Source organism: Stegastes partitus, unplaced genomic scaffold (assembly GCF_000690725.1).
Source record: "Stegastes partitus isolate 25-593 unplaced genomic scaffold, Stegastes_partitus-1.0.2 Scaffold833, whole genome shotgun sequence".
Lineage (NCBI taxonomy): Eukaryota > Metazoa > Chordata > Actinopteri > Pomacentridae > Stegastes > Stegastes partitus.
In genome coordinates this window covers 52,981-68,336 of record NW_007578564.1, presented here as the reverse complement: position 1 = coordinate 68,336, position 15,356 = coordinate 52,981, and the positions used below count along the sequence as shown (strand labels likewise).

At 41.7% G+C, this 15,356-nt stretch overlaps 1 protein-coding gene across 1 annotated transcript in view; it reads right to left on the bottom strand.

Annotated features, from left to right (window-relative positions):
• LOC103365370 (copine-8) overlaps nt 1-15,356 on the bottom strand; it is a 130,886-nt gene that overhangs the window by 91,650 nt on the left and 23,880 nt on the right. Inside the window, exons 2-3 of the mRNA XM_008292793.1 lie at nt 4,667-4,707; nt 704-750 (exon numbers count right to left, since the gene is read on the bottom strand). Coding sequence (XP_008291015.1) covers nt 704-750; nt 4,667-4,707 — 88 coding nt within the window. The remainder of the gene's footprint in view (nt 1-703; nt 751-4,666; nt 4,708-15,356) is intronic.

Genomic DNA, 15,356 nt, shown 5'->3' with positions numbered 1-15,356 from the left:
CATATCTACAACTACTAAGGCTGCCTGAACACTACAATCAATATGTACAGATTTATTTCCTGTGTAGAGGAACTTTTGGCATTCTTAAAGAAGTTCTAGTTCTCTTCCAAAGAAGTTTAAACGGGCACAAAAGAAAAGTCACCAGTAGCACAATGATGCAAATAATAAAAAAACATATTGATATATATTTGTGGTTTCATTACTCAAACATAAAAGATATTTTTACCTAGAAAATGGTCAGAAATAAGAGGATAATCCATTTCTGTCATGCAGTCAGAGACCCATTCAGACCCAAGGAAAATAAAGAAAAATGGAGTTTAAGTACTTCTAAAGGAAAACAAACACTCCACAATTCAAAGTAACTCAAAAGTGCTTCCATGTTTACAGCATTGTGTACATTATAATTTGAGTCATGCTAGTAGTATGTTTTCTTGAAGCGGTCTCTTGGACACATTTCCATGAAATCTAGTGAAGAGAAGGATTTGCGTCATCCTAGTTTTTAACCTTGTTTTACTGTATTTATCGAGCAAATATCCAACTGTTTGTTGCAAACTAAGAATATGGAAAGACAGCAGAGAAGTGGACCAGGTTAAGACATCTCTGTGTTTTTTACTGGTTTCTACTGTAAACGTGTCTCCCCTGGACTCTGGTGTAGGTTGTACTGTGGTTGTATGTTGGCTTTATCTGTAACACACTAACTCACCTCTCTCCACTCCCTGTTGCCCATTCCTTGTGTGTAGAGAACACAAACTGTGAAGACACAAAAGTAAAAAATAATGAATAACTACACATTTTTACACTCAGACAAACATCCTCTATAACACATCAACAAAATGCACATCGGTTGTTCCTATACTGTGCCGAGGAATAGATTTTTTTTGTAGCTGTTTTTATGGGTAGACATCAGCAAATAAATAAATAAACTCAAATGTCATGGTATTTCATGGACATGACTAATGAGCCATAAATGCATGAATTAGAAATAACAAAACAACATCAAAGCTCCTAATAGTTTGAGCCTAAAGCCTAAATAAATGTATTCTCTCTCTTCAGACGGTGAGGAACATAATTTCGGGGGGCCATTTTCCAATTTCCCAAAACAGGAGCGTTCTCTAAAAGGCTGAATAATCATCGTATGCTTCATTTTCAAAGGGCTTTGATGTTCTTTTCAGATTCGGATTTTTATCTTGTACGCAGGCAAAGAAATGCTGCAGGTGATATTTTTTTGGGGGAAAAGACGGATTTGAACCAGAAAACTCTTCTCTGGATCACTAGATCTTAGAGATGCATCCCAGTGACACATCCGAAGCATCTCTATATTTCCTGTAACTTCCCTCCTTTTCTTTTTTTTCCCTCTCTCCTTTACCTCCCCGCTCTTTTCCCGCTGTCAGGTTGGCTCATATCAGGAGGCCGAAGATGCGGCGCTCAGCACAATCGCGAGTGCCACTCAGCATAAAAGCTAAATGTATGGTTAAAGCTCAGGCGTCCCTCTTCCTCCTCCTCCTCCTCCTCCTAATCACTGTCATCCTCATCATCGCGCTCATCACTGTCATCACCGGCATCACCTTGAGTCATTTTTGTCTCATGCCGTTGCGGATGTTGCTGACTAGTCGTGTTTTTGCAGACCGGGAGTCATTACAGGGGCTCAGAAGTCACCATGATATCACCGCCTCGAGACCTGTAATCGCAGCGGCGGTTTAATTTTAGGGGAAAGAATCTTAAACCGGATCCACCCCGTATACAAGTCTAACCACAAACAATGCCTCGTTTGGTTTCTTGAGGGGAAATTAAGTGAGAAAACCAACACCGAACTCGTGTCTGTGTGCCAAATACGAAGCAGGTGGTTGGCTCAAAGCGGAGAAAAACCGCAAGCAAACACCTGATTCAACTTAATTAACACGGTCCAGGTTGAACTGCTGGATCGGATGAGGTGAGGTTGCGGCGCTCCGGCTGTGTATTTAGGGCGACGTCCATCCGGTGACGACATTAAAGCTGGCATGAGCTCGCAGTCGTTTTCAGATGATCTTTTTTTATCCGCTGAGATCACATGTCATTAAAGCAAAGGTTTGATCCGCTGGGAAATATGCTTCTGAGGAGAGTGAGAAGGAGCGAATCGATGCCGCTCCCGTAAACGTCCAGTAAATATACGGAGACAACAGGAAGTGACATAAGCCAAGTGTGGTATTAACCAAAAGCACAGAGATTAGAGCTCTGATTAGTCGGCACAATCGACCATGTCAGTGCTACAGATGCGTGTTTTTAACTGATGCATGCTGCTAACAAATGAGTTTCTTCAGTGTTTTTTGGTTCCAGTCATTTTTTTATCTGACTTAGTTAAGAGTGAAAGTTTCCCAAGATCCAAGGATTTAAAAATATTGGATTACTTTAAATGATCAAGGAACAAAAACACTGTTGGTACACTTTAAAGGGTTTGCAGATAAATGCACCTAAAGAGAAAACAAACAGCAGGTATTTTACATGTGTTTACTTCTCTCTCTGTGCTCACATATACTGGTTCATAATACAGCTGAATTCCCAATAAAGCTGTTCTTATTTGCATATTTTATTGTTTCATTTGTCAGACAACACAAAAAGTATGAAATAGTCCCTGAAACACAGCTCATTAAGACTATATGTTAACCGGCAGTCACTTTAGAGCTGCTGCTCTGCAACGCTAAGATCCTGATTTTATCACTACAACGTGAGTTAAAGATGGGATGTGAATTTGGTGATATTTTCATAGAATTTTAGGCTGCTTCAGCATCTCTGTGCCTTTAAGACACTGAGTTTGCAGTTTGTTCACTTTTTCTCTAAGCCGAGCCGTCGTGATACTCTGAACTATCGGAACCCAAAAACCTGCTCGTGGGTTTCAAAGAATAGAATAGAATACGTTATTTATCCCAGACCTGGGAAATTTCTACACCACAGCAGCATCCAAAAATATAGAAAGTACAAGAAAATAACAATAGCTAAGTAATGTGCATCCTGGTGTCTGCACACAGCAGGTCCAAGGCTCCAGGAAAGTGAAAGTGAAAGAAAAGTGATCTTTTAAAAAAAAAGCCAAGGTTATGCTGTTTCTCAGAGCTTGAAACCACAAAAATAGAAACATTTGGAACTTTCCAACAGTCCTTGAACTACTTATCTGTGACACGCTGATATTTCATCAGAATTATTTTATTATTTATTACATATTTGTCTAATGTAAAAACTGTACCAAAAAAACTTCTTGCACAGATTAGATTTGTGTTCTTCAGCACAACCAGGAAGACACTGGTTATAAACTGGGCTGAACTGCAGGATGTGTTTACAGAGCAGTAGACAAGTATGTAAACAGTCGTAAACTATCTACAGTATGTAGATTATATTATATGTATTGGTTACACCTGTAGGGAAAAGGTGGTATGTGGTAATTGCATTTTTTTACCATATTTAAAAAATGGATAATCCAAGAAATTTAACTTCAATATTTTCTCTTTTTTTTGGATTTATGGCATTATAAATTGGTTATACTGCACTGAATACACTTCTGAGCTCTCTCTACTTCTGTTGTTTCCTAGACTTTATAATGCAGTGAACAATAAGGCCACAGTGAGTGAAAGTGTGACAGGAGCAAAGAAGTGGCCAGAAACAGTTTGGGGTTCAGAGGGTTAAAATGTATTTCATCCGTTACACGTGTCAGCGAACGCATCACGATGTAGGTGAACGAGCTACTGTTGGTTCAGCTCTGACTGAAAGTGGCTTCAGTTCAGCTTGTTGATTGTTCAAGTTCAGCTCGGAACAACACGAGCTGACAGAAGCGCTGCACATAAGGCTCGGCGGTCTGTTATTTACACTTTAGGTACAACACGACGGCTTCACTGTTTCCACCACTTCTGTCGATGCTCTTTTAATGAGGAAGTTACACACTGTGCATCACTGAGCTGACGCCGGTTCATTAGTTCAGATCACGGATGTACTGAACACCTCTAACAGACGAACCCGACTGACAGCAGAGTGCGTCGGGGGCACGAGTTTCTGCAAAATAATATTTCTACAGCCGCAGGGGGAAGAACAAATTAAACAACCTGTTAATGCAACCTCAAGTCAAGCCCAGCCGGGTCTCACAAAAGTCAGCTTCGGAGCACACAGCCCCCGTGTATTGATCTTCTCCACTAACTCTTGTAAAGGAAACAAATAAGTGCATTTTCCACAATGTTGAGCTATGACCGCTGTGGCCCTGACGGTGTTATTATATTGATTAGAGCTGTGGGAGAGGAGAATTGCCACTTGCACTGTCCATCAATGAGGAGAAGCTACTTAGTTGACTTCCTGCATTAGTCAGACCTGCCTCGAGCCAAGCCAACACATTCAGTGGAAAAAAAAAAAAACACTTACATACATCAGGACTGACTCACGACTGCACATGGCAAAAGAATGGACCTTCATTCAAATGCTAATGAATTTCTTGCTCGCTTTCAGCGCCCTTATCCCCTTTATTTCCAACCTTTTGTACATTTGTTCTTTACTTTTTATTCTCTTTCTTCTTGCTTCATGCAATTTCCATTTATTCCCACATATAATGTTTAGGTGGGCTATAAATAAAACTGAGAAGAATTACAATTCCCTTTTTTTTTACCAACTTGAATTAACAATCATGCACACAAATTCAAGAGGTGGTGGTTCTTACTTGGGTCTGATTTGGAGAAGGTGTCTCTGTCCAGTAGGTTTCTGTGGAGACATAAAGAGAAAAAAAAAAAAAAAACGGTTAGAAAAGAAAAAGTTCCTTTTTTACCATTTTAAGACAGGAAGTGAATGCATTTAACACGCCGACTATAAATGCGCTCTGCTGGCCGTGAGTCGGCATCACACCTTTACGGTATTCGTGTGAAACTGAGATGAGGTGTAGAAATGCAAAAATATATGTCGCAGCCAAAAAACGGTGACTCAGCTTCTTTGGAAACGGCTGTTAAATTTGTCTTATCGTCCACATTTCACAAGAAATAAACAAAACGAACAAGTAAGATGATCGTACAGGTGAATGTGTCCCATATAGCTAAAGGCGGATGTTAGTTATTTTCCTCCAATGTGGTAAAAATAGTAAAAAACACTCCAATAAGATAGATGAGCCGTGCTTCCATGCGATTGTCAGGCACACTTTTGCAGACAAAATGCAAATCAGGCCTGTTTCTACTAACTGCTGCAAACTGGGCTCCGTAATGTTACCAGAAGGTGGCGCTATGAGCTGAATGACTGTCATAAATGGAGTAGAAGAGGTTGTGAACCAGAAAACATGAAAAAAGAAGAAGAGGAAACTAATAAAACCAGTTGTCTTGACCATCTACAAGAAAAAAAAATGCAGAGAAGTCCTCAGAAATCGTTTTCAATCAGGCAACTTGTAATGATTCTTTCATGTCAGCTGGTATCGGCCACGTTTCTGACTGCAGTTCAGCCCAGTTCAGCTGAAAAGTCCCAGATTTTTTGTCGTGTCACTATTGGTCACAGTTGGATCACTCGTGGCTTCATGGTTGCACCAATAAGAGCAAAATTTCTTGTATTTTACAAAATCTAGTTAGTATGAGCTGTTTATTTTTGGTGGAATTTGAAATGATTTTGATTAAATATCACAGTTTCAGGCATAGATTTTTATAATATTTTCCAAGTGAAAGCTCGTCACAAACGACTGGTTCGATGACGATTGGAAAGTAGAAAAACTGATGATTGTTTTTGTTTCCAAAAGGGAATTTTGGGGATTTTTTTGAGAGTTAGCATGGCTTTTAAACTTCCTGGAAGTTTATATGGAAAACATGTCAGAAGCTACCTCAAGCGAGCAAAAAGAATGTACATATTTTTGCAAAATTGACGGTAAATTAACATCTTTTCTAATGCAATACTTCAAAAAGGCAATAAAATATGGTTAGTGATGAGGATACAATGCAGCTGTTGCAACATGTTCCACCAATAAAGATTAATTTTGACACCAAATACACCATTGTGCTCGAATAAATATCGACTGGAGAATCTAATGTATATCAATCCGCATTAGAAAATAGTCCCCAGCAAATGGACTGCTTGCTTCTGTTTGAGCAACATTTAATAAAAAACTACAGTGCCCAGCTGTTTAAGGAGCATTTTTTTTCATTCCAACAAAGAACAACACAACAACAACAACCTCAATAACTCGTTCTCAGACTTCTTTTTTTACGAGAATGCCAACGTTTACAGGTGGAAGCTGATATCCTCTGAACCACTGTACCGTCCTCTGTCTCAGCACACCAGCGACTTCTGGCCGAGCTGGACGTTAACACAGAATTTATGTTCGGCCAAAAGAGGAAGGACGAGCGGCGGAGAAAATTAAACGGCCCGATGTGAGAGATTATCGTTAATTCCGATTTCTGAATAATGAGATGAATGACGGCGACAGCAGCTAATAGAGAGGAGAGGAGAGGATCACTAAGTGGTCAGGGAGGTTAAACCAGCAGAGCTCTTTAAGGATTAAAATCTCCTTCACAATCTTTTCTTTTTTTATCTATTTAACCTGCTGTGCTGTCTTCTAGATGCAGAAAGGGCATGAAACAATGAGTAATGCTTCCTCCTTATCCTCTGAATCCCAGGGATTGGGAGGGACTTTTAACGGCTCCGAGCCAAAGCCCTGCAGCCATCAGCGGCTGGAGAGGCTGCAGCTCAGTGTCACCGGCATCCATCTTTGTCAGTGTGCACCTCTGTCTCTTGTGTGAGCTTCCAAATTCATCAACGTGCATGTATGTCAGGGTCTAGGGTGTTTGCTTTCAAAATAAAAGCATCTCTGGTATCCACTCCGTCGACACAATAATTGGTCGTCAAATACCTGAAGCAGCTATTTGCAGCATGTAGGTGAAGCAGCACATTCTAGGTCAGTCTGGGGTTTGAGTTTCCTCCCACCAATCACACACTAATCAAGCGTTCAAGGTGTGACTGTGGTTTCCTCCGCAGCTCACACCAAAACCTTTCTGTTCACACTGCTGTTTACGTTCGTCTTATTTGCTCCCGTCACATTTTTACACACTGTGGGCTCTTTATTTGTAACTGCAGTGTAAAGTCCTGCACCTTTATGGAAACAACACAACCACGGCTAGAAGGAGAACTTTGTGTTGTGCAGTAGAGCAAAGTTTAATGCGACTAATCATAAAAGAAAACAGCACAACATGTTTCTAAGCACACACAGGTGTCGTGACTACTGGAAGAAAAGGTGGCTCCACATACTTTAGATATTTAAGATCTATCTGCTCTGGGTAAACACTGCCTGCAGTTAAGTTGAAAAATTACAGCGTTTTTATGTGACCCTTGGCCGCATTTGACTTATTCATGGCTTCACAGGTGTAATAAGAACTGCAGGATCAGAATCTGGTTGGGTTTGTTTCCATACTTGCCTCCAATCTGCAGTTCAACCAACAACTCCCTGAATTTTTGTCTCATTCCTGTTCATCCCAACTGAGGCACTAATGGCTTCGAAGTTGCGCTGAGAATAACAACATTTTTTAGCTTTTTACAGAATCCGATTAGAGCAAACTGTTTATTATTGACACATATTTAAGTAACACATGTAGAATTAATAGATTTTTAATTAAATATGATTTCGGGGCTGCAAGGTGGCTCTGTGGTTAGCACTATTGCCTCACAGCAAGAAGGTCGCCGGTTCGTGCCCTGGTGGGGACACCGGAATCTTTCTGCGTGGAGTCTCCATGTTCTCCCCGTGCAGCGTGAGTTCTCTCCGGGTTCTCCAGCTTCCTCCCACACAGTCCAAAAACATGTTGAGGTTAATTGGTGATTCTAAATTGTCCGTAGGTGTGAATGTGAGTGTGCTTGGTTGTCTGTCTCTAAGTGTAGCTCTGTGATAGACTGGTGACCTGTCCAGGTGAACCTGCCTTCACCCTGAGTCAGCTGGGATAGACTCCAGCCCCCCATGACCCTAGTGAGGACTAAGAGGTGTATAGCTAATGGATGGATATCACGATTTCAAGCATAGATTTGTTTAATATTGCGGGATGAGTAGTTCAAGAATTATCCAAAATCCAACCATTCTTCCTGTTGTGATGATGTCTGGCTGTGATAAATGGTGCACCAACATGGCCTCATAACCCAACAGCAGGGAATTAAATAAAACATTAACATGAGTAATCCTTCAATGATTCAACGATCAGGAATGCATTCCTAATTTCAGCAGCTGCAGCAGCTCAACTCTGCGTCTGATGTTGTACGATGCAGTTTTACACAACCTACATTCATCCAACCTACTTTTCCTCCTTCTTTCTTGGCTGTGGTCCAAACACTTAAAGTGTCTTCCCTCCACCTGCTTCCCACAGTCAGGCTCAAACACCGACTTTAATGATGAGAGAACGTGTGAACATTTATCCAGAGTCAATATGGGGGGAAAAAAAAAAAAGACTCATATCAGTCGATGGAAAAATCAATCAAAGGTCTTCTTAGCCTGAGGAAAGATGACTTTGAACCAGAATGATCCAATAAATCTTTTCCTAATCTTGACAAGGCTCCAATTAATAATAAATAGTCCCACAGCAGTAGTCCTGCACCTTCACTAAAGTCTAACTCGAGAAAAATAAAAAGCGTCGATCTGGTTACAGCAAATGGCTTATTGTTGGCAAATAAAGAGAGAGAGACATGTTAAAATATCACAATTTGATTATGTTTCCATCCATCCATCATCTATACACAAGCTTAGTCCTCACTAGGGTCATGGGGGGCTGGAGTCTATCCCAGCTGACTCAGGGTGAGTCACATTCACACCTACGGACAATTTAGAATCACCAGTTAACCTCAACATGTTTTTGGACCTTGTGGGAGAGAACCCACGCTGCACGGGGAGAACATGCAGAAAGATCCCGGGTGTCCTCACCAGGATGCAAACCGACAACCTCCTTGCTGTGAGGCAACGATGCTAACCACCGAGCCACCTTGATTATGTTTTTCTGACAAAAAAGTATATTGCACATGATCAGATGATTCAAACGCTGTCTGAAAGTTGAATATTTGATGATTCTTTCTGTTTCTACACGATCTGGCTTTTATAAATGGTGTAATTTTGGTGATTTTAGAAGCTCAAATGCTTTTCAAACCTGCCAGAAGGTTAAAGCCAACTGTGATTACTGACAGGAGACACTCAGGCGCCGATAATCCGCCCGTCAATACTGGCAAACCTTAAAAAAACAACACACTTCTCCTTTTCTTCCCCTCTCATTGCTGACTTCTATACAGAGATACGCTGCTTTCAGGAGAACATCTGGTCTGCGACGAACAATAATAAACTACTTTAGTTGTTTTGTGCGTGATGTATGAAGAGATGAGCTAAATTATTGAACCGCTTTCACCGTCTAACTGCAAAAAATAAAAAAAGAGGCGCCATGTGTCTGGTAGGGAGCTCCCTCCTCTTGAGTTACAGTTAAGGACACGAGTTAAAATACACTTTTTTTTCTTTTTTTAGAGTGAATTCGCGGCTCCACGGCGTTCGACCGGCTGCTGCTTGAAGCGCATCACACATGGTGGCACTCGGAATGGGCTCCTGGGCTCCACCTCCCCCCACCAACCGCTGCACGAATGTGTGTTTTTGTATGTGTGAGTAAGACACGTTTTCAGGATTTCCACTTCAGAGGATAATGTGAATGAGTCATGGCTCTCTCTCTATCTCTCTATCTCTCTTTTCATCCAGAGGCAGGCAGCTGAAAGCTAAAAGCTGCCATCCGAGTCACGGAGAGGTCCGCCGGAATGAACGCACCGAAATAGTTTTTGTATTTTTAGCAGAGAGTTTCCCTAAAAATAAAAAAAAGAATAAAAAAAAACACACCACTGTAATCTCTGGCTATAGTAACACTAAGCACACCACATCGCTTCATTTGAACAAAAGGCCGCCGAGAAGAAAGCCGTGGAATCCAACCGGCGGCGGCGCCTTTTAAAATATTGATTTCTCCCGATACATTTCCCCGAGGCTTTCAGCTTTGGTGTGTTTACATGAATCCTCTCTCTCATCCTTCCTCACAAAAACACCACCTTTGGCATTTCCACTGGCTCCCATTCATTCCACTGCTGCTCATTCACACACACACAGGCTGCTTTCTCAACCCACACTTAAGTGTTGATTACGCTCCATTGTAGATGCACAGCAGACAGGTACAGACGCAGCAGAAGCACAACTCTGGCCTCAGTCGGCCTTATTTGGGGTCGTTTTCCTGTTTTTTTTTTGTGATATATTGATTTATGTGATTAACCGAAAAATGCACAGGTGTTTAATTATAAATAAATCACCAGCATTGCACCATTTATCACAGTCAGGAGCTGCAAAAGAGAAACAATCACCAGTTTTCCAGCTTTCAGAAGATCCTACGAATACTCATCAGTGACTAAAACGCTTTATACGTTTAAAAATCCGCCAGAAATACACCACATCCTCCAACCAGATTTTGCCAAAAACAAAAAATTCTGTTTTTATTTTCGCACCTGTGAAGCCATGAATGACTCAGGTGCGACCAAAACTAACGCGTCAAAAATTCAGGAACTTTTCCGCCGATCCGGGATGAAGTGCAGGCTGTGTTTACACAAAGCAGATAGGAGACAAGTATGGAAACAAGTAGAGTCATCTTTGTTTTTTGTCCAGCATTGGGAACCCCTGTGTGCAGTTGGAAAAATGTTGTACATGTTGATTCAATGTGTGTTTTGTTTTTATTTTTGTAAAATAAATAATCTAACAAATTCAACTTTTTTTTCTAATTTTTCACTGGTTTATGGCGTTATAGCTGTTCCATGCTGTACAAAAGCAATTTCAGACTTCTCTCTACTTCTAGCCATGGCTGTGCTGTTTCTATGGAGGTGCATGACCTTTAAATTACTGTGAAAAAGGAGTTCAGAGTGAGAACAAATGAGGCAGGACGGAAAAAAAAAAAAAACCACACTCAAAAAGTGTGTGTAATTCAATACTGTTTATAACCACAGCCTGCAGTTCAGCCACAAAAATTCAATGATTTTTTTGGCAGGTGACTGTTGGTGACAGTTGAGCCACTTCTGGCTTCACAGTTGAACTGATACGCAGAGAATTTTGTTGTTTTTACAGAATCGCATTAATACAAACGGACTATTTTTGGCGTATTTTTAAATTTGACATGTAGAATAAAGTGAATCAAGCTCAAATCAGTTTCATATGAGTAGTTCAAAGACCATCTGAAAGTTGAAAATCTGCCTTTACAGTTTCTGTCTCTGGTAAATGCTGTCATTTTGGTAATATGTGGGGATAAATGCAAAACAGAAGCCACGTAGCTGACAGATAAAACCGTTGCAGTATATGTTTTGTTTCAGAAGAGAACTCGTCATCAACGTCTAATGAACCTCCAGCAGACTTTACCCGTGAGCTGAAACGCTACATAACTTAATTAAAACTGTGATCTGTATCGCTGGTATTTAATTAAAAATGACATCTATATCACTCATTTACAGCTAATTAACCAGCGGTCACCACTGGTATCGCTTTAGCCATCAAAACAAATCAGTCTGCGGTGATTAGTTAATCAGGAGAAAATTAATGAGCTGCTATCTTGATTACAGATTAATCATTTAAGTTTGTTTTTTTTTTTCAAAGCAAAAACGCTGTCAAACATTTGATGTGTCAGGTAGATTTCGGGACCTTTGGCTTCAGATAAAACAAGATATCTGAGGACCTCAACCAGGGTTTATAGAAATTATAATGAGAATTTAACACTGTTTTATAATGATTGATTTAAAACGAAACAGGAAAATTAACTGACAATTAACACAGATGTTAGCAGCAGACCTAACACTGCTTTATTGGAAAAGGGCAACTTCATTAATAGGAGAGAGGACTTTTTATAATGAATGTTCTGGAGCTAGTTTATTTTTTATCCAACTGTCTCCCGAACGCCTACCTGATCTTATGCAAAGAAACTCAAGTTTTTTATCAACTTTATTCCCGTGTTGTACCTCTCTGTGTTGCACATCTCTCAAGTACAACTCTCTTCTACGGTCCACAGCAAAAGTCAGCGCCAGCATCACTGACGCACGACGTCGTCGGCAAATACGACAGTGCTGATCTCAGATTGCTGTCAAACCGAGCTTCCTCTCGCCCCCCGAGGCCCGAGCTCCAGTGTGCTGCCATCCTGGCCGTGCCGCTGACGCATCACCTGTGACAGCTGTCAGTCACCGCAACCAGAAGTGAAATCTGATACTAGGTGGGTAGGAAAGACTCGTCTCGGTGCTCATTTTCTTCCGCGGCCTCCCTCTGAGCGAGCAAAGAAGGAATAAAAACCGACAAACAGGAAGGAGTCCATTAATCCTCTGAACTCCGAGAAGTTTCGGCCCGTTCTTGTATTTTTTTTTTCCCCCATCGAGTCGTGCAGCGGCATCCACAAAGGCTACATTATGCCGAGCATTTCTCACAGCGGAGCTTTCAATGCGGTCTGAAATAAAGCTAAGGATCAGTATGTGATGTCGGCGCCATGGATACATACAGTGCCTGTAAAAAATATTCTGTCAGTGTCTTGGTGGGAAAAAAAAAATCTTCTCCCACGTCAGGCGTCAGGTTGTCCTCCAGGATTTCTCTATGCTTTGCTGCATTCGTTTTTTCCTCTACCTTCACAAGTCTTCCAGAAACTGTTGCAGAGAAGCACATCATGATGATGCCACCGCCGTGTTTGAGGCAGTGCTTGATGTCAGTCGAAGGTGCTTGGACTGTTCTGCATTCATTTTATCCTCTACCATCATGAGTCTTTCAGGAACTGCTGCCGAGAAGTATTCCATGATGCTGCCACCGCCGTGCTTCACAGTGGGGATGGTGTGTTTGTGATGTCGAGCAGTGTTTGATGTCCGCCAAAGGTGCTCGGAGTGTTCTGCATTCGTTTCATCCTCTACCATCATGAGTCTTCCAGAAACTGTTGCAGAGAAGCACATCATGATGATGCCACCGCCGTGCTTCACAGTGGAGATGGCGTGCTTGGGATGTCTGGCAGTGTTTGGTGCCCGCCAAAGGTGTTCTGCATTCGTTTCATCCTCTACCATCATGAGTCTTCCAGAAACTGTTGCCGAGAAGTTCACCATGATGATGCCACCGCTGTGCTTCACAGTGAGGATGGTGTGTTTGGGATGTCCGGCAGTGTTTTATATCCAACAAAGTTGCTTGCAGTGTTTTTTTTTTTTCTTCTTGGTGTCGTTTTTGCCAGGAGTACTGATTCACCAGTGCCTAAATCTTCCAGATGCATGTATTTATACTACAATCCCTTGAGAAGCATTCACTGCACTCAGGACAAAGAAACAAAAATCTTAAGCTACTTCTTATATCTTAATTTGTTTTGCATACTTGTCTCATATCTGCCTGGTGTAAACACTGGCTACAGTTCAGCGTAAAAATTCCTAGAATTTCTGTTGCATGAGTGTTGGTCATAGCTGAGTCACTGATGCCTTCATGATTGCGTCGAGGGGTGAGGAATTTTTAATTTTTTTGCAGAATCTTATTAGAACAAATGACTTTTAAATGTAGAATAAAATGAATCTAATTAAATCTCGTGATTTTAGGCTTAGATTCGGTTAAACTTCCCGATGGAACCGTTACGTCGCACACGATGCGTTCAATGACCGCTGAAAAGTTGAGAATCCGATGATTGTTTCCCTGATGATGAGATGCCTTTCAAGCCCGTCTGCAGGCTTCGGGAGCTCAGAGGGTTAAAAGACAAACAGAGATGGAGAAGCAGCATCTTGGGCTGATATGAAAACTCTCTAATTATATGAAATGCCTGATAGAGCTTCAGTGTGGAGTTATCTCTGCTCGCCTCACACACACACACACACACACACACACACACACACACACACACACTGGAGACACACCTCTGTGCTCATAGGGGAGAGCTGCATGATAACAGTGCGAGTATGGGGGGGGGGGGACGGTAACCATGGCAACTGCTGACATCCAATTGGGGCCACTTGACTGACTTGACTGACAGCTGCTGCTTGTGTTTTCTTTTTTTTTCCACCGTCCGACTCGGCGGCAGGGGGATGCCATCAGTGCCGGGTGTATTTGCAGCAGCCCACTTGAATCCTTTTTCTTTTTCCTGCTCCACCTTTTTTCTCACCGGTCCCCTTCACATCCCCATTCCCTTTCATTTCTCCCCCTCCTATTTTTAAATTAATGAATACTTTTCAAACCGGCGGCTCGAGAGGCCGTTGTGTCCCTGACAGTGAGTTACCTTGACGACACAACAGCAAAAAAAAAAAAAAACAAAAATCTCCCCCCCTCGGGACCTGCACAACCCTCTCCTATGGTACAGAAATAAATTGGGTTTTTAGCCCACTGGATGAGGGCAGGAGAGGAGAGGAGAGGAGACAGTAACGGAGGAAATAAAAGAACGAGCTGCAGGACGAAAATAAATACAAATACAGGTGTGGAGTGGACGGCTGAAACAGCGGAGGAAGGGAAGCAAGACATCTAATTAGTCGTCCCGAACTGTGTGAGAGCAGCCAGAGGAAGCTTCTGTTGGTGTGTGTGTGTTTGAAACTGTGTCTTAATCTGCTCTATTTCTGTCGTTTGGACTCTATTTGGAGTCCAGGCTTTACCACAGGCACAGAGAAAAGTTGAGAGTGTGAAAGAGGAGGAGGGGAGGGTTTAAAAGCCACCAAACATGGAGCTGCTGTGAGTCAAGTCGGCGCTAATCTGGGCTGCGAATGTTTTGCCGCCACTACCGCTGATGCAAAAGGCGTCTTTAAATGAATGACGTCTCATCTTCAGAGCTTTGTATTTTCTTTGGAGCTTCCCGGCGCAATCACTTAAAGAACTCTTTCTTTGTGTTAGTGTACAGGATGTACTAAAGACACATTGTGACTAACTTTTTACACTGTTCACTCTAAAGAAGCTAAGTTTTTCATTCTGGTGAACCAGCACAAAATATTACAGGCCAATATCAGCCAATTGCAGATATATCAGTATCAGTGTATCTGTTGTCAAATAACATATAACACAAATAATATGTCCTTTTACAAAATTCTGAAAAAGACACAATTTGCCCAACACATGCATGAAAGCTCAAGCTTTGTCTTCATGGTAAATAAAGACCATGGCATGATGATGATGATGCCACCACCATGCCGTGCCATCTGTTTCACCAAGACATCATGTACCAATCCTCAGTACAATCTGCAAACTGACAGCTTGTCAAAAGCTATACATGACACCTTCATCCATCATCTATACACCGCTTAATCCTCACTAGGGTCATCGGGGGCTGGAGTTCATCTCAGATGACTCAGGGTGAAGGCAGGTTCACCTGGACAGGTAACCAGTCTATCACAGGGCTACACTTAGAGACAGACAACCAAGCACACTCACATTCACA